Source organism: Epargyreus clarus, unplaced genomic scaffold (assembly GCF_041222505.1).
Source record: "Epargyreus clarus isolate Ecla_fem2 unplaced genomic scaffold, WU_Ecla_fem_2.2 ptg000017l, whole genome shotgun sequence".
NCBI lineage: Eukaryota > Metazoa > Arthropoda > Insecta > Lepidoptera > Hesperiidae > Epargyreus > Epargyreus clarus.
Window position 1 is genome coordinate 3,724,114 of NW_027332225.1, and position 20,795 is coordinate 3,744,908.

General features: G+C 34.6%; 1 protein-coding gene and 1 long non-coding RNA gene across 2 annotated transcripts; one reads left to right on the plus strand and one right to left on the minus strand.

The window, feature by feature from the left end:
- Positions 1-466: 466 nt before the first annotated feature.
- On the minus strand, positions 467-20,716 carry PIP4K (phosphatidylinositol 5-phosphate 4-kinase). Its single transcript, XM_073082127.1, has 10 exons — positions 20,357-20,716; positions 17,960-18,057; positions 16,933-17,043; positions 11,289-11,427; positions 6,151-6,281; positions 5,439-5,607; positions 4,679-4,839; positions 3,832-3,941; positions 2,944-3,014; positions 467-2,198 (listed from the first exon to the last, which is right to left on the minus strand). Exons 1-10 carry the CDS (start codon positions 20,483-20,485, stop codon positions 2,076-2,078), a joined length of 1,242 nt encoding a protein of 413 aa, XP_072938228.1. The 5' UTR covers positions 20,486-20,716; the 3' UTR covers positions 467-2,075.
- Positions 13,419-15,383, plus strand: LOC140749069 (uncharacterized). Its single transcript, XR_012103019.1, has 4 exons — positions 13,419-14,122; positions 14,419-14,597; positions 14,754-14,897; positions 15,199-15,383. It is a non-coding gene; the product is annotated as an uncharacterized LOC140749069 (long non-coding RNA).
- Positions 20,717-20,795: the final 79 nt, after the last annotated feature.

Below are 20,795 nucleotides of genomic sequence, written 5' to 3' on the forward strand. Positions count from 1 at the left end.
TTGCATCGAGCTGGCCATATCAAGCGTAGTAACCTTAGTATGAGTTTTAACGATTACTCCAAAATGATCACGTTGAGCCCGCTCCACATTCTCGCAAGAACGCGAGAAAACCCCGTTTCATATCGGCTCCACATTCTCGTTTCTCGTGATTATCTCGCGTTCTCGCGAGAATGTGGAGCGGGCTTTGCGTTTTCGTTTTGCATTATGAGTTTCAAAAACGTAACATCTCTGTCAAAATCAAATTAAAAATACAAATGTACACAAATGTTTTGTGCTTGTAAAATTATTTAAACTGCAGTAAATGTTAACTGTTCCGTTTATGAAATTACTGCAATTTTTAGTGCCGCTACAGTTCATGGGGGCGCTTATTGACCAGTTTTGAGCAAACGTAAAAACTCATACTAAGGATACCGTCGTACGTGAAATGTGTACGCAACGTACAACATTCAATCGTATCAATTATTTATATATATAACTTGATTTAATACAGAACAACTTCTAAAATGACGGTATTTGTATTTGCATCTTCTTTCTACTACATAATATGTGAGCGAGAAACTTTAAGTCGTCAATTTTGGTCACAATATTGATTGAATCAAGTTATACGTTTGTAGCGCCATGCCACTTAACATACAATAACCATCCACTAATTACGTCACAAGTAATCTATGGCTTATTTTTGCAAGTGAAAAGATAGATGTCAATTTTCGCCGCAAGAGGCGCCACTACATTAATCATAGACTAAATAATTTTACACCTTATTATAATCCGCGTAAAACAGCTAGTCCGCTCTGAATATAGAAATGAATCGCGTCGCCATAGCAAATTGTATGACTACACCTGCGCGCAACTTCAGAGCGGACTAGTAGTTTGGCGCGACTATAAGAGGCATTTAACTTTAAATAATCTTCCTTGTCTTTCACTTTATTTTCAACTTATATGTTACTTACTTATAAGTTACAAATTAACATTTAGACCTCGATTATAACGACATGTGGTATCACATGAAATCTTCTGACTCCTTACGTGTGAATTAATTGGTAGACGACTTTATACAAAGTGGAGTTTAACATGAACAGTACAGACCAACCAACCTTTAATACGTCAAAGGGAGTAACCATATGTTGTCCACAATAAGGTAATTCCTTAACCTCTGAGTGCACGGTCGGGAGTTCAATCAAAATAAACTAACGCTTCTACGACACCCTGTTCTATCCATCTTTGTCGACCAACGAAACACTACACACAGTGATACAGGCGGATTTTACGTTAAACAGCGATCAACGCCGTTTGTGAAGCAGTACCCAAAATGATTATAGATTTTGGAGTATTTTACTTCAATTGATGCCCATTTATGCATTCCTCATTTGATTTAACTGATAGAAGAGCTTTAGTGACCGCTTAACATATTTTGGTTGACTTTATCCCAACTTTAATAAGTAAAACTTTCTATAATGTAACATTTTAGAAAAGAAAGTATTCTGTTTTTGCGGAAATAGAAACTGTGGGTCTTAATTCAACACAGTCCAGTAGATTTATTTGGAGAACTTCCATTGGCAATTTATTAAAGTATCCACCATGATTACCAATCTTTCGGAAATAAGTGGTGATACTGTTTGAAGTTTTGAATAAGGGCATTTTCAAATACTCAGTCTTGGAAATAGTGGTTATCCATGAAGAAATAGAGTTAACACCCTCCGAATATAAGTGAGACTAACCAAGAGAAAACATATCTTTTTGTACAAATTAACGTGGTTTGAATTGTGACCAAAATATATTTTTATAGCTTATAGGGTTTAGGAAGTTTTGAAACACAAAAGCTCAGAAACCTAAACTAGCTAAAGAAACAAAATACAAGATATAATCTACAGAAATCCAGAAATGGAAACAATGTGAACGGGTACTATTCAGAAATAGACGTCACAAATCTATTTCTACTATTCGGAAACAGAGTTAGCACTTCTATTTCTACTCTTTAGAAACAGTAGCTATTAAAGAAAACCGACATCTGACCGTTATTTCCCGAACCGTGCACAAACAGAGGCCCTTAGAGGACCTTAGAGGTCTAATGTGCCCTAATTGCCCTCGATGGCCTTAGCCACGAACTCGATAAACCTCTTGCCGTACTGCTCGGGGTCGCATGTCGATATGCCGTCCACGTTGCTACCGTACTTCACTGTCTTCGCTGCTTTCGCCGCCTGAGAAAAAGTGAATAAAAATAATGTTTTTTTTTCTTAACATTAACTATATCTATACTAATATTATAAAGAGGAAAACTTTGTTTGTTTGATTGATTGTAATGAATAGGCTCAAAAACTACTGGACCGATTTTAAACATTCTTTCACCATTCGAAAGCTACATTATCCACGAGTAACATAGGCTATATTTTATATAAATATATTTGATAAATAGATTTTGAGGCGGTACAAAGTTTGCCGGGTCAGCTAGTCAATCAGGTATAATAAAGGGCTTTGGAGACGCCTAGTAATCATAATTCATTATGATTTTAATTATTTATTTGATTGTTAAACAATTTGAGAGAGGGCTGGCGGTGCCTCCACACTATAGACAAAAATGAAAATTTAGACGAATCAGAATCTTTTACGTATTTTTTTCAAACAGTATTTTTTTCGCATAATTACCGACTTGCTTCTCCAATTACTGCATTATTTATTCAAATAATTCTATTGGTTTGCAATAAATATATGGAAGACTTGACGCAAAAAATGTTCCTTTTATTGAGACAACAATTAGGAAGCTTTCCTCTGTACATAACATATAAAAGGTGAATTTACTAAAAAGGCGTCATTCAAGGTACTTTCAGTGTACCTTTCTTATCATATTATTGTAACAATTATTTCGATTAATGAAAATTATCTATATGTACAAATAAAAGTGAAGAGGTAAGAAGGTATTTCGATGCTCATAAAATGAATACATACTTGTTTCTTCACTCCATAGTGCGTTAGCACGTCAATAAGAGCGACGAAGTATATTTCTTTCTTGGGTGCACCTGAAATATAATTAATATTTACCCATATTATATAATAACATTTAAAAGCAAAAGATAATTACAGAAACGGTAAAACTGTTATTATGATTATTGTGGTGTGGATGTGTGGTGACGTATGGTATGGTCCGACATATTTTTTTTGACTACGTGAGTGGCTACTGTCGTTTATAATCAACCCCTTATATGATAACCTTCCTACTTAAAGTTGATAGATGCGTTTTACCCATTAGGACTAACGCCCGTTGTTAATAATCAATCTATCCATTTTTTACCTACCAAGATCTAAATTTGACAACTTATAATATGCAGAAAACGCGAAATATCGATATTTAATAGATGAAACATTGGTTAAACTGATTATTTATTACTATCAAGCATGCGTTGGAACGTTTAGAAATAATTAAGATTGTGTTCTGTGCGGCGGCAATGTGATAAGTGGCAAACATGGCTAGATGTGTCGTGTCGTATAGTGTAGTGTCTAATCGTGTTGTGTGATATTGTACGGTATCGTGTGGTATCGTGTGGTGTCGTGTCATATGGTGTGGTGTAGGGTCATGTGATATCGTGTGGTGTGTTGTCGTGTGGTAGTATCGTAAGGTGTCGTGACGTGTAGTGACGTGTAGTATGATGTAATGTCGTGTGCTGTCGTGTGGTGTAGTATCGTACGATGTCGTGTCGTATAGTGACGTGTCGTATGGTGTAGTGTTGTGTCATGTTGTTTGGCATCATGTCGTACGGTGTCGTGTCGTGCCGTGTCGCGACGACGTATCGTATCGTGTAGTGTCGTGTAGAATCGTGTCGTGTGGCGTGGTGTTACCGTCGTGTGAGGGTATGGCGTAGATGTCGAGGTCGGGGATGATGCCGGAGTAGCGCAGCGCCGCGCGCGCCGCGCCGCGCGGGCTGTCCGGCGGCGTGTTGTAGCCCCATCTGCCGATAACACATTGAACAATATATTTATTGTAAAGTCCGCGACAAACTTCTAGTCCGTAGATAGAAGCGAGGCTAGTCGCAACAGCAAATTGTAGGTTTTTGGGACGGAGACAATGCGCCCCCCGCGAACAGCGGGAGATGTCGGTAGGGGGGGGCCCTACCGACATCTCCCGCTGTCCGCTTTCGCCCGCGGGCACATAGCTCAGTTAGTATGCCCTTACGTTGCTACGGAGTATATATTTGTAGTTGTGTTCAACAGCATTCGCTCTTCGACTACACTTTCGTGCAACAATTGTAGAGCGGACTAGAAGTTTGGCGCGGACTCTAATATTAATTTGTTTTATATTAACTTAGATATTGTTTAGATCGCTGCCTCACACAAAACGATTGTTTGGTCATATAAATTTGACTTTTGTTGATTTGCTCCTTCAGCGTTTAAAAAAAAATCTGTTTAAAAAAGAGTCAGTTTTTCTAATTTATGTATGTATTATCTTTTATCGTAACGGTATCGTAACACCGTGAATAAACCTACACATCTTATCTTCATTCAAAAGTTCTCAAACGTATTTGAAGTCTACCAATCCGTACTTAGTTCGACCTACCTACAAAATCCCATTTTGTGAAGTGATCCTTACCCAGTGGGATAGCATGGGTTAATAACCTCAAACAATAAGCACCTGTCAGCATGCCCAGCAGTGGGATAGCATGGGTCATCGACCCTGAACAGTACACACCTGTCAGCATGCTGACGATTATCAGTATCGGTGTCGGTATCAGAGTCCTCAGAGTCACGCTCCGCATCGCGCTGGGCCTGCTCCGCTTCGGCCTCGCCGCGACCGCACTCGTGCACGCCGAGGAGCAGCGAGTAGTCCATCAGGTGGAGCTTCGTTAGGAACTAGAAAAAAAATGTAATAACGTTTTATTTTCTATATTCAGGTTTACAAACACTTGTACATTACTTGTATCTTCCTTACAAACCATTTATGTATTTTGCATTACAAAATCTATGTGTACAGCAACTTATATATAAACATCGTGCGAGAAAGACGTACCAATTTAATCGTACATTGCAACTCTAAACAATTTGACAACATAATAATGTCAGTATTCTGATCAGTATAATTCTATTGAATTAAACTTTGTTAATGAATCTTGATTAAAATTTAATTAATTTATTTATTTTATTGGACTATTAACAGAAATACAATATGTGTTCTTAAATACCCAGTGCTTATATGTAATTCCACTTATAAATAGTCACAGCATGCGATGTTTAACAGAAGTATGATAAATAACTATAATATTTTTAGTTATTATTAGCTTAGTCTGTTAATTACTGTACACATTTCCTCACCAATGGAGAATTAATACCTAATTTAGATCTTCTCATTGAGGATCGAATTGGAACTCTAAAACTAAGGTCACCTGCAAAGCTAATATACTGTAGAGCCTATAAAACTCTGCACATAAAATAGTGATATTTACATAACCCACCTCAACATCAGCGGTAAGAGTCTCGAGCAGCTTATCCTTAGCGGCATCACCGATATCGATACGAACGCCCTGCTTGATGAAGTCGTTGTCCTTCAACGTGGGCAACTCCTTCTCCAACTCTTTCTCCGACGCTTCACGGTCCACAGTCGACCCTTTAAGGTCGTACTTCCTGAAATTAACAAATATTGATAGTTATTGAAGGGCGATTCAATAGATAATTGTTTATTTGTATTTATTTAAAAGAAGCCTTTAGTATATAAAGGTATAAATTTATATGGAAACAGATATTCATTTGAGGTTATTCAAGGTAAAAGCTCTCTGGGTTACCAATTTCAAATGAGAGGGCAATTTTTTTACAGATAAAATGTCTTTAGGTCACTTCTAAAGACGTGTGAACTAAAAGTTATAAAATTGATTATTCATTCATTCATAGTCCATCAGATACTTGGACGACACCACTGATATTTTAACAGGGTTATTTGACGATTAAACAAAAATTATACTGCAAAAGTGAGAAATGAGGAGATAATTTATTATGTAGTATTTTTGTTATTATAATAATTATAATATTATTTCGAAGATTTATTGTTTAATATACACCTTTGATTTTTCTAATCAAAATCAGCCCAATGACCAACTAGTTTGAACACTTATAGTTAAGTTCCGAACTTAAAAAATTACACTATATTTATACAAATGAATTTTCACCCACTTGTGTATATTGAGGTGATTGGAGAACACGTTCCTGGTGGCGACGAGGTAGTGCTCGATGCCGTCCACAGTCAGCCGGTACATGCCCAGGTACTGCGGCAACAGAGTCTTGCCGTGCCTCTCCACTATATACTGCAACAATAATATATTATTAATATTTACATTTTAATGAAGATATTGTTATAGTGACCACCGTTATGTATACACTGTAGAAAATCCAAGTCTCTATCTATTAAGGTTCACAAGATAGAGCCTTGTAACAGACAGACAGACAGACAGTGAAGGTTTAGTAATAGTATTCAGTTTTTACCCATTGGATACCCTAAAAAGCCTTCATAATTCGATATTATGCGCTATAAATGCAGCACTTTGCTGTGTTCTAATTAGCAGTTGTAAGGGCTCTTCTCTTAATTAAACAGCCTTGTTTCTTACATTAAGCAGCCTAACTGATCCCTTAATGGTAGCAATGCATCTGCGACCGACCTCAACTAGGACTTTATTAATACTATTTAGGGACATTTATAGATCCACTTATAATCCGGTGGAGTGCATATTTGCTTGTATATAGATCAGGTTCTATCTCTCGATCACAGATGCATGACTAAGATGGTTTCCTCGTATGTTAATCAGCTGGCATCCACACACTTCAAACGAAACACAGAATTATACCTAATTTATTACCTTTGCGGTCATACTGACACTAGCACCTTCCAATATTTTTGATCCACTACCGATTGGCTATAAAACCTCAAAATATCATACTTCCATTCATTTTTAAAGTCCATTAGAATTTTGGTTAATCATATTTGCGAAAGTGATAATCGATCATGTTCAACATTTATTCAGGATAGGAGTAGCACTATAATTGACCTTTTTCTCAAAATAAAACACAATTCATTGTAAGTGCCAGACAAACATAAATGCGTCTATATTTATTATGTGAGTCACAATAAAATCCAATACGCATATCGGACTAGACAGCTTGGTGCATATAGGCGACTTGGCACAGTTCAATGCGTTTATATCGAGCACCACTTAACATATTTCAATGGATACTTATTCCGTGAGAGCGTTGAAATGTCGTGACACAGAAAAAACAACTACATTTGTGTTAAATAAACAAGAAATAAAATTAAGACATATTTAGCGCCAATTGTAATGTTAAAGATAAAAAACGTTACATGTTTATAGGCAAGTTATACTAGTAATTATTATAGTTATATAGTTATACTAATAATTATTATACAAACAATAAATATAGTTCAAAAAAACTAAAAAACACGCTTTTCGAAAAGGACCACACACTTTTTCCACAATTATACAATTTACTGTTCCTCAATTAATTCCTAGATTGAAAATTATTTTCTACTTTTTAGTTGATTTTATCATAAAAGCGTGTTTTTTAGTTTTTTGAACTATATTTATTTTATTATTTTTTTGTATTTGTTGTTATAGTTATTTACATACGATGCATAATGATGGTCCATTATGCATTGTCTGTAAAAAAATCAAGTGTCTATCTATTACGGTTTAAGAGATAAAGCCCTGTGACTCACGAACAGACAGCGGAGGGTTTCGTTTTATCCTTTGAGTACGGAATCCTAAAAACCATTCTACAAGATGGTATTATAGATATGTTTCAGTACATTTGAGTTATAGGGAAATAACATTATTATTTTTCAAAGTTAAAAATCAATCTAGTAACTTTGCCTGAACGCTCCATAAGGCGCTTTCTCTCGCCTCGAAAATCGTTAATCCTGAGGATATTGATAAGGACAATGGTACAAAATTATTAAAATCGTGTATTGTCATCGTTTTTGATAATTTTTCAAAATTTTGAATTTAACTGAACGTTCAAAGTGGATAGAAATCGGGTTTAAAGATTCCGTTACTGTTACGTACATACATACATACAAACATACAACCCAAGCTAATAAAAGCGTGTTATAAAATCACTCCGGTTAAAAATAATGAATGAAAGGGGAAGTAAAAAGCCTAAGTCACTTGCACAATTTAACAAATCCAACGAAACGAATAATAAGCTAAAATCTGTCAAATCATTTGGCCTGAACGCTCCTGAACGGCGTATCGAAGAATAAGACATACATGTCACACTCGAAAAACAGCCGCAGTCGTAAGCTAAAAAAGGGACCTGAAAAATTACTTGCATACCTGTAGCCTTCTCAATAAACAAGTCGATATCTTTAATACTTGTAATGATTCCATCTTACTTGATTTGCCCTGAATAAGTTGACAGGTTTCCTTCATGCGTATAATCGGACATAATAGATAACATGCAATACACTGACATTATGAAAAATATGCCTATATTAAATTTTCAACCTTTAACAAGTTTATTACGATCTGAATTCTATAGTTTGTGACATGTTTGTGTAATTTAATGTTTATGTTTTTTGTAATCATTATATTAAGGGATTCACTTGGGAATTTGGCCATCATTAAAAATCGATAACATCATACAAATTTACATAGAATGGTGTGTGAAATAATGAATTAAAAAGATTTTAGCCAAAAGTAGCAGACGAGCATAATACAGTCCACCTGATGGTAAATGGCTATTGCCGCCCACACATCTGTTATCAGCCCCAGATAAAATTAGATCTATCAATATAGCCCGAGCAACTATATAACATTATATTACTGATGCATAATAAATTTAAATAGTATACTCGTGAACTTTAAAATTTGCATTGCTGTCCAAAGATATTAAAGGAAAACCACAAACACCTTAAAGTAAGCTCATCCACTCTCAACTTTCACATAAACTTTCCAAAAGTATCAACGAGATTAAAACAACTTAAATCACGCCAGCAAAGTTCCTCTTAACGAATTCCGGAACAGTAGAAACCGTAACTGAAGTAGTTAGTAGCCCTGAATAACGTTACTGAAACTTATAACAAGAAAGACAAAAGTTCCGCTAAGAAGGAAAACTTGTGGTGCTAAAGTACTTCCTTGCGACACCCCAAGGATTATATGGTACTTTAAACAAAATGAACAATCCTTTTTATATCGCACTGCTGGGTACGGATCTTCTTATAGCTGGGGAATGGTTGGATCATAATCGCCACGCTTCTTCAATGCCCATTAGTGAACAAAGTAATGTTTAGTGGCCAATAAGTGTCGGGTGTTTCCGAACCGACTAAGGCTTTCGACAAGGTTTGACGACTGTTATCTACTGAGAACATCCGAGACCGATGTCTTATGTGTGTCTTCAGTATAAATAACTCGAAAAAGAACACATATATAAAGCAAGACATTAACAAAAAGTTAGACAATGGAGCGAAAATAATTTAAAAGTAACGAGACCGACTCAAATTGTTGAAAAGTATAAAATTATTCGTCTGCATACAATTTTTCCTCGTTTTAAATTTCTTATTCGTACTGTGCTTTTGTGTGGAACATTATATGCTGAGTTAAGTATAAAATGACTGAACAAAATTGTAATTACAGAGTTGAATACTGAAAACCAATGAGACTTAAAATTTGAATTTAAAAATTTCTTTTGATTCTTTGAAACAAAGAATAATATATTATTCCAAATATTTAATTTTCAATATTTTAGAATTACGGTTTTTACTAATTCAACGACACATCATATGTTAGAATCCATCAGCTGTTTGGACTGTAGGCCTCATCCAACACAACATGTGACACATACAAACAGGCATACGCCCGAAAAAATTACCTGTATGCCTTCCGGTACAAAAATGTAATACAGTACACGTAAATGCACTTGACCAGGGCCGTTGGTAGAAGCTTGTAATAACCTTAACCAAATACATAAAACATCGATCAACATGGATTTCAAGTGTCATTTCATCAAGATTAGATAATTGCATGTCAACTTTCTCCACATTGAAACGGTTATCAAGTGCAAATTGTGTTATAGATTAATATACAATGGTTCTCAGAAATCGAGGTTTGTGACTGAATCATCAGATTATCAGTACAAGCGTTCGATAAAAAGCAATAGGGGATATCAAAATTAATAAGTTTAACAAATGCATTGTCAGTTGTTTAAAACAAAGTCACTACAGTAAGAGTAATCTACGCGCATACATACTATTTAAATTTAAAAAAAAACTCTAGTGTAAAATAATTTATTTAAAAAAATACATTAAATACGTGTTTTTATCAAAATCATCGTTACTCCTTTGCGCATTTTTAGCTATTCCTTATAAGTTCGCATTTAGCCATTCATGCACAATTGAAAAATCCACCCTGTATTACACAACCTAACGAATACAAAATATATTTTCTATTCATCCATCAAGTCAATTACTAATTAAATTTGTATCTTTGAGCTCTATGACGACAATATGGCCAGCTGCAGGAATTAAATTACCATTAAATTGGTCAAAATGTGTATGCGTCAGTAAACCAATCAAAAACCAATATAGACCCTCTTGAAATAATGACGTGAGGTCATATCAGTTGAAGCCATTAACTGTTGCTGTGCTATTAATAACATTGGTAAAATTTTGTGTAACATTATAAAGCAGAGCCAGATTTTTTGTGTGCTTATTAATTGACTACAGAGCTCAAGTAGCATTATTTGTTGTTTTGAGTAGCAGCCGAGCATGCAGACCACCTGATGGTAAATGGCCACAGATGCGCCGCTACCCGTAAGGACTAAGCTGGAACACCTCGGAAAAGTATGTCTTCCTTACCACACCCTTCAATTCGGAACACAGAAGCTCTTGACACTGGTGTTATTAGGTAGAAATCGGTGTGGCGGTGGTGCCGTCGGAGTCGAACCAAAAAGGATTTTCACTTACCATTTTCAAAATTTACTAAGGATAAAGCCTACAATTTAGACGAATCCAACGCCACCTCATAGTTAAAATCCTTGAAGCCGTGGTTTGCTGGTCGTTTAAAAAAATGCGACATACATGCAAAAACGAATAAGTTTAAATAATACAAGTAAAAAACCCAATCTACTGTTCATTAGAAGGTCGTCGCCACCCTTAACATCTAATATTGACCCATAGGAGCACACAGTTCATATGAAATAAAACAGATTTCCTTTTTATTTTCCTCATAAGTCGTTCAAACATTACTGATAGCTAAATTAGAACGCTTTATGATCTACGAGTACTTCCATTAAAACAAACTCACCGGATGATAATGCTTGAGGAAGGAGTGCATCCGCTCCACCTCCTCCGACGTGAGGGTCTTCAGGATGAACAGCCTGTCGTAGCTCTGGTAGAACTTTGCGCCAGACTTGCCCGACGAGTCGTCCGGGATCGGCTGCGACCTGCCGGCAACGGACTCATCAGTCGACCGATCGAATCAAGGCTTTGATAAGATCGAGTCAGTTTGACGATCGATCGTTCGATTACTCGAATGTTTAGAGGCAGAACTCTGGAGCGTTTTTCTTCTGCTTCCGCGCGCGAACGCAGAACCGCAACACGCGTAGAAATAGGAAAATGTAGGTAAATGAGTTGCAGTTTTCATGGAGAGATTTATTTCCGCTGCCTTGCGATTGTCTACTGTTTCAGCTGCGTCGCAGACAATAACACTCTGTGATACTCTGCGAAATATCTCTACGTCTTTTAAATCATAAGTCTATAACATTCACTTTAAATATCATTCATCAATGCGTCAGCCTTTGGAAGCCTATTTTATAGGTAGTGCATAGTCTAACCCTATTTAGCACCAATTATTGTTTTCTTAATTGTATTCCAACTTAAAAACTACATGTTTTAGGGCTCAGTTGGAATGTGAAGCATTCCGTAAGTTTAATATATACCTTCGAAATCCTTCAACCAAAACACAGCGTGTAATTAAAATAATTAAACATTTTGGTTTTCCGTAACCATATTAAGGGAGACTAATTAATCTTGTATGATTTACGTTATTGTCAATCCCGCCAGTAATTGAAAATACAACAGACAGGAATTGATCACAAAATTTGGTCTGGATTCTGGATATCCTAATAAGGCTATTCGACAAACCATTCTCAATATCCTAATAGGGCAAATAACAAACAACTAAATGCATTTAATCCTATAAAACTTTTAATAGCTGAAGATAAAATCGTCATTAGTACGTCGTATTCGGTAGTCGGTTCTACTTTTTATCCAAGAACAAACGAAACACAATTTAATATCAATTAAATTAGGTATGATATGATTTAGGTATGATAACTATTATAATCTTTAGTAGTTGTAGATAACCATATTTGAATGGTTTATTTTTACGACATAAGGTTCGCTGCACCCTCTGTATTTCCAGTCAGATAATTACTATTCAAGTCCCAGATTTCAATTACTATCAAAACAAACGTTTTAAACTACGAAAATTTATAATTATTTGTCGTTATACGATACTCTTGAGTTCACGGCGATTTTATCTTTGTTTAACTGAAAATGACACCAAAATCCGTCGTTTGCTCACGAAGCGTGACCACCAAAGCCCAAATTCCGCCAACCGTTTCCCAAGCCTCCCAAACTTCAAACCGCAAAATCCTTACACAAAAATGTTCAAAGGTAACTCGATATAGACCATCCTTTGATGGATTTAAATACGGTGCCTTTTAAAGCTAAATAAATTCACAAGAACATTTCTATGAATACGTAATTGAACTACCTAATAGTTGTGTAAAACTATATGCGAGCTCATACAATACTTTGCACGATGTACGATATTTTTCTCTTATACTTTTAAGGTATAATTTTACTAAGTTAATTAATTTCTTGAATTATATAAAACAGTATTTTCCATATTCCGCAAACGCCAGATACGGTTTGATCACGATGTATGTGTACAGTCGCAAAATACTCAAAACTTATCAAAAAGCACGGAGTGCGTTCCCAAATTCCTACATTTATTAATTAACTGAAACGATTTAATATTCAGTGCATTTCGTTAATTTGTATAGAGTGCATGTGACCTGTTGCATAATTTACAGATTAATATTGCAAGTGTTCGTGATATTGCAAATGAAGACTTAAATATAAGGAAAAAACCATGCATAATTTGAACACACGATGGATATTTATTTATCAAAAACAAATTATGTATTGCTAATGATTCGTGTAATATGGGTTTTGAAAGAGCTGTCGCTATTTCCTCCTGTACCTAATTTATACTTTATCACTCTCATTGTAGGTATCCGGCTCGAAGGACCACTTGTGTGGATCATAGAAAAGAAAATTACATGAACTGCATTAGAATTATATTTAATTTTCAGAGAAAAGTCTAATTTTCAATAAAAATAAAAACATTTTATTCATGTGTCATTAAGGGCCGTATTAATAGATGGATCTCAATATCAATCTTAAGTTCGTATCAACTGAGTCGCTCTTAAGTTGCGATCAGCGACTTGAGAGCGTCGCTAATTAATAAATGAGTATCAAGTGCGTATCATTTGATACCGGTCTCAAGAGAAGCATCTCATTCGAAACAGTAGAACAGATTAAAAATATTTTTTTAAATGACAGCTATGAATGAATGAGAGTTGAACATTACAATCACGTCATGCAGCGTTTCGTTTCCGCTCCTTTGCTAATGCAATAAAATGTTTGTTGTAGTGAAATATCTCATTAAATATATTTATAAAAATAACAAATCATTTTTAAATCGTATACTAAATAAAAAGTAAAAGATTTCACGTGCAATATTTTTCGGAAAAAATATTACGATTTCGATTTCAGATACTGTTACTGTGAACAAAACGCGTCGCGTCATTAGTTTGTTTACTTTTGTTCCATTGTTATTTGTTATGAGTTGGTTGTAAAGTGCGAATTATTTAGCTGTATTTACATTAGTTGGACTGTTTTATTATGGAAATGAATAAGAAACACATATTCAGTGAAGTGGAAAAAATGTTTTCATATAATAGTGTAGTGGAGTGTAAAAAAATTGACGGACCTTATTTGCAACAGAAGAACTCTGCGTGGTATAAAATTGCTAGTAAATATAATGCCAGCTCCCACATACCCCGTCAAGTAAGTACTTATCTATTTTTCATGTGTACCAATAACCTTAAACCAAATAATAATAATTCTTTATTTCATGAAGCATTAGTACAATTACAATCTTCTCAGAGTAGTCTTTATTATAATCGTTTATTTTAATTCAGTATCGTCAGCTGCCTAAATTGGGTAAAAAACCTGTAGTATAGGTTAACTTCCCTACAGAGCTACTATAATCTTATTAATTTACAATTAACATAAACTTATAGATACAAATGACTTGTATTTGATAAAAATGGCATGATTTTATATTTATGATAATGTTGTAGGATACGAGTAAACAACTTATGCGGTTGTGGATGACCTAAAGCAACAACAATGTGAAAAACATTGTCAAATGGAGGCGGCCCATCTACCAGTGATGCAGAAATGTATACAGATGTATCGTAGCTGACTCCAGGGCTACTTGTTAGTGCTGATGATTTAATTGATTCCAACACTGTATCAGGTATTTATTTTAAATGTTTTAAAAGTTACTCTACATATCTAATTATTTGAAGTACTACATCTACATATCTAAATATAGTTAGCTATGCGTTAGTTAATGTTATACAATAATTAGTAATATTTCAGATTGCATTACTAATATTCTTTTTTATTTTAGAAATGACTGTTACGCCCCACCTGATGATACACAAGAAAAGGAGAAAGTTATAATCAAGCCTAGCACTCCACCCTGTTCACCATCTTTGCATCCGCCTGCTGCCTTAATGTTAGAAAAAAAAAGAAAAGCTTTTGATTTTATTAGGTTATATAGCTGTTATTTACTTATAACATTATTATTATATTCAATAAAAATAGAGAAAATACAATAGGTATATATTTTAAAACCTATATTTGGTATTATAATTTAGAGTTACATTTTGAGTAATAATAAGTCTCCAATTTAATATAAAAGATTATATTATAAGGAATTTCATTTTCTTTTTTTTTAGAACTATATTTGGGATTATGAATTAAAGCTACATTTGGAATAATAGAATTTAATAAGTTTCCTATTTTATATAATTAGGTTATATTATAAAGCATTTGCGGTTTTTCTTTTTCAGGTAAAGCTGAGTAATTTAAAATTTAAATCTACTTTGAAAAGGAATTAATATTTTATAATTGTAATACTAGAAATAGTTTTGTATAATATATTGTTTATAAAATTATATTTGTAGTATTTTTGACACATACCAGCCTTACCTTACACATTTGGTTACACTTTGTATGTAAATAGCAGTAAATATCACTTCACTTATAAGTAGCATGCAATTGAATAATAAGAGGTACAAAAAATACATTACAGAAATTCAAACTCAGTATAAATATATATTAATTACAATTGCAATCTTAATTAAATCAATCAATCCTGGAAATAATAAAAAATAAAATAATTTCATTACAATTAATTAAAAAAAATTACATTCAATTAAAAAATATAACATAAAAATTTAAATCATAATAGTTAAATTATGAAGATGAACCAAGATATAAATTTATATAAAAATTAGTGATACTGTGAAAGAGAAGTGTAAATAGAATCTATACCTTTTTTGAAACTTTTTTATAGGCATTTAAAAAGGATTTTGAGCGTCCCTTAAATAAATTTTCCGTAACCGAGAACTAAAGTGATCATCAATATTATCGTAATAATTCATGATAATCGTAATAATCGATTTCGTCGAAAATATTTTCAAAATCCATTTCGCGGCTGTACGTAAACGTCGTCTCAAGTCAAGGTCCGACTACACTCAGCTAATACCATCTCAGAACGCATCTCAAGAGGCTACTTGAGACGTGAGTTTGATTTATTAATTAGCGAATGCGATGACAGATCTCAAGTGAGAGCGCGTTTAATGTTTGACACTTAAGTTTTGTTTATTAATACGATAACGAACTTAAGATCGCACTTGAGTTAGATCTCAAACTTGAGATCGGTTTATTAATACGGCCCTAAGTGTTGTAAGCTTAAATCAATTTTCCCATACTCACCGTGACTGCTAAATGCAAAGTGCGTGATACTTACGAGTAAATGATTTTGGCAATCGTGCCTTGCTCGTGTCGTGTACATACATACAAATATAATACATCACCATAGTTATTACAGGAGAGTAGCAGTTAGGGAAGACAGGAATCAAGGCAGACGGAACGAGGATTTTATCAAAATAGGAAAAAACAGCAAACGGGATATTAACAAAAAAAACCAAAATCTCAAATCGGACCACACTCGAACTCCGTGACAAGGTCCCACCGCTTTTATGTAAAGTGCTCGTCTTCGGTTATAGAGGCAATGGCGATTCACAACAGCCGGTGATCGTGGTATGCGAATGATGATGCCGTGTCAGTTCAAAAGGCACACTACATACTGTTATTTTTAAAAAAGGTAAATTCGTACAGCGTTTAGATAAAACTCCGCTGACCTCAGGCGTTTGATTGTCAGGCCACGTTTGACAAACGCGCTCGCATCGTGGAAGAGACCCTCTTGGTGGGTCTCATTTTTCAAGTCGGCGACACCAGAGGGCGCTGTCGCCGATCTTCGCAACTTTCTAAGCCTCTTCGCTGCCCTCGAGCACAGGTAGTTATCTGGCTTTCTAAACCTAGGGACAGGACGGGAGGTGGGAACGGGGTGGCCAGACCGAAAATTATTGGGGGTTTAAAAAATAAATATCCATAAATATATATACATAATTCATAAATACGTAACGAGTTTTCGTTATACACACGCGTTGAAGTTCAAATTTGAAGCAATATAATTTGTCTTACAAAAAATACTGAAAATTGTTGAAAATTGCCATTACCTCGTGAGCGACTCCTTATAGTCAATGTCATCGATCCCGAACCTCTCTCGGAGATTCCTGAACACCAGGGGACAGTATTCCTTCACCTTAAAATGGGAAGGCATATTTTCTCTGTAAAGAAAAGATATATTTAATACTATTATAGTTATACTTTTTATCCACTAAATTTCAGATGATCATTATATGAAAATCATCCTAAATAGATGTAAAGTCATGGATATATCTGAAGCCCTAAATATTTTTCCGTTTGAGAACTTTATAAGAAAGAAAGAAGGAAGAAGAAAGAAAGAAACATTTTTATTCAGATAAAAAAAAATGGCTCATTCAAGTTTATCTGTCACACCATACTTCCAACTTTTATAGCAGTTCTACACTGCAAAACAGTACACAGACGGGGGTGATTCTGTATATATAACTAAATAAAACTAACTAATTAGTTTTATTTAGTTATATTCTATATTCTATTCTATCTTATATTATATATTAATAAAAGTAACTAATTAGTTTTATTTACTTATATTCGTTTATTATCAGAATTATAAAATTGTAATGTAAACCCGAGTACTACAAAGTTTTACTCTATAAAGCAAGCTATCTCATGTTTGTGACACAGACATTCTTAATACATTATGTAGTATGTCTATTATAACAGAGTTTGTTCCATCTTGTAAATAGCTAATTGAATCACTGAGTTAATTGTTCCTATGATATGCCGCTATTAATAGCATTAAGACACAAGTGGACATCTCAAAAGGCTGTTCAAATTATGATTGTATATTTTTTGTTTGAGTTTGAAGGATACAGATCACCTGATATATATATATTCTTTTTTTATAATATAGGAGTAGCAGACGAGCATGCAGTCCACCTGACGGTAAGTAGCTACTGCCGCCTATGGACATCTGTAATGAACCTCAAATAGGATCATATCCAACCTGAGATCAGCCTCAAATGCTTTAAGGGCGAGGAAATCAAGTTTCTGCTGTAAATATAAATTTAAATAAAGATAAATTAATAAAAATATTACTTGTTAAATAAGTGATTGTCGACTTTGAGCTTGGAGTAAGCTCTGAAGTCATCAGGTAGCAACATGACTGGTATTGACACATGACTTAACTCGTTTATCTGAAAACAAAAACATATAAAGATATGGAAATAGAACTGATAATTTGATGATGATATTGATAACAACAGTGTGCCTAGATGTTGTTATGTATTATTCATGACAAATGTTCTATACTGATTTCATTAACACATGTTTTTTATATGAATAGTAAATTAACATGTAGTCCATTTGATGGTAAGTGGCTACTGCCGCCCATGGACATCTGTAATCAACCCCAGATAGCATATTCCTACCTAAAATTGGCCAGAGATGCGCCGCTATCTCTAAGGGCGCTAGAAGGCCTGGGAAAAGTATGTCTCCCTTAACACACCATTCAAACCAGAATACAGTAGCGCGTAACCCTGCTGTAATTAGGCAGGAATAGGTGGCGCAGTCGTGCCGCCGGAGTTAAACATCAAAGGGTTCTACTACCTTCAACATAATATTGGTCCTACATGAGGTTGGCTACAGGTGCTCTGTTACTTCTAAGGACATAGTTGGTAAGGTATGGTAAGGGAGACACATTACAAATGTTTTGTATATCTCCCTCACACCTTTCAGCTAGCCAGTAAACAACTATGCTCAACACTAGTGTTATAATACACTAGTATAAAATATGACTTAAATTTTAAAAGTATTTTCCTTTCGAAATATTAAATGGATTGCATTCTTTATTTAGTAAACAGAATATGCCTCAAATAATTATGATAATATATTAATTAAATTTGTAATTAATTATTTCTACTTAATTAAACACCAAATTATCTTTAGTTAGAAAAATAACAGCCACATAAAACACTGAGTGAGTCAGCAATTTATTTATTTGGAACAGTATTGCCTCAACTGAACATTTTAGTCAATTTCACATGTAATCCTATTCTACTTCAAATTTATTTACCACAAACATGGCTGGCTGTGGTATACAACTTTTTGATGGAGGTATGAGTCAGTGATCTTCATTTATTTGTAATCAGGTCTGAAGCAGTCCATCTGATGGTTAGTGGTGCCACCAAGGCCGGATTTAAGGGAGGGCAACCAGGGCAGTAGCCCCGGGGCCTCCACAAAAGAGGGGCCCCCACAATAGAGACATCATTTTTTTTTTAATTCTGACTAGTAAACACTAGTAAAAAAAAAATATCCTTTCCTTTGATTTTTTTTCGCTGTTTTACCTTTATTTACAGTACTTTGTACAAACATGAATACTAGAAGAATCTACCGGCGTTTCACAATAAAATATTTATTGAAAAACTCAAGTGAAAAAAAAATTCATTTTATTCGGAAAATAATTTGGGGCCAGGGGGCCTCCACTCCTTTGTTGCCCCAAGGCCTCTAGACCTCTAAATCCGGCCCTAGGTGCCACCACTAGACATCTAGTATCAACCAAAAATAAGATTACAATCCTATTTAACATTGCACATAGATGTATTCCTGCCACTGACACTAAGTTAAAGTCTAGGATAATTGTTTCTCCCTTACTAGAGCTTCAAATCAGAACAGTTTACCACTCCTGTTATTAGGCAGAAATAGATGTGCTGTTGGTGCCTCAGAAGTGAACCCATTAAAAGGTTCTGAATCCTCCAATTGAATTCAGAGGATTTAACTATTTGAACCTAACCAACTCTACAATAGTTTTGTCTGATACTTAGATATACATATGAATTTAATGTGCAACACTGCACACTCAATTATATAAAATGTGTTATTTGTATGCAAGTACATTATGTATGTATATTCTAATATATATAGGCACAAAATATCATCATAACAAATGCTTTGATACATTTTCTGGCACTTCACTACCTAAGTAGTATTAATGCAACTCTATATTTACACTCAATGACAAAGCTAGATATGATAATAATGTTGATCACATGCCAGGAGGGAAAAATCATTCCCAAGTAGACTTGCTGATTGTTATAATCTCAAAGTCATCCTCATCAGAATAGGTAGCGTTTAATCTTAGACCACAATTCATCTTGTTGGTAAAATACAATTTAGATGACACTATTGAGTATATCAAGAGTATGGCATTAACATTTCCTTGCCTTTAACTTTTAAATGACACTACTTTTTTAATATAGGTACGACTTCGAAAATTTACGTCTTGGACAGTAAGACCGAAATATCAATGGACCATCAACGCTTTGCGGTCAAGTAAACATTAAAAATCACAATAAACACGTGAATGACATAAGAGTATTGTGACGAACACTGTAATACAGGATATCAGTGTAATAATCACCCCAAATACGATTAAGTACGCGTTACTCTTACTATTCTCGGGTTAATAGGTGCGCGAATAAAATTAAACATAATTACCGTGTGATTCACGCCCCACATAAAAACTGACAGTAACGGTTCATTAGCACGGAACAATTTCACTTTTTGATGCTTCACACGAATATGTTTCTTCTTCAACTTGCTCAATCCTGTGCTGGGAACCGACATTTTGGATTTGTTTACAACACTCGGTGTTCGCCCACTGGATGTAATTAATAGCACGGAGTGGTAGTTATACCATTTTCAGTACACGGAAAACAGGATACAGTTAGAAAATTAGTACCAATAGGAATTTTAACGCGAAACTCGACACCTATCAATAGACCAAACGGCTTTTTGACAGCACAAATTCTCAATTTCTCATCCATCCAATGCTCTACTCGCTCTACACAATAGCAAATAGCAAAGACACAGATAAAATATAAAAGTCGACTTTGTCGATAGCTCTATGGTCGAGTATATTAAACAATAGACTAAA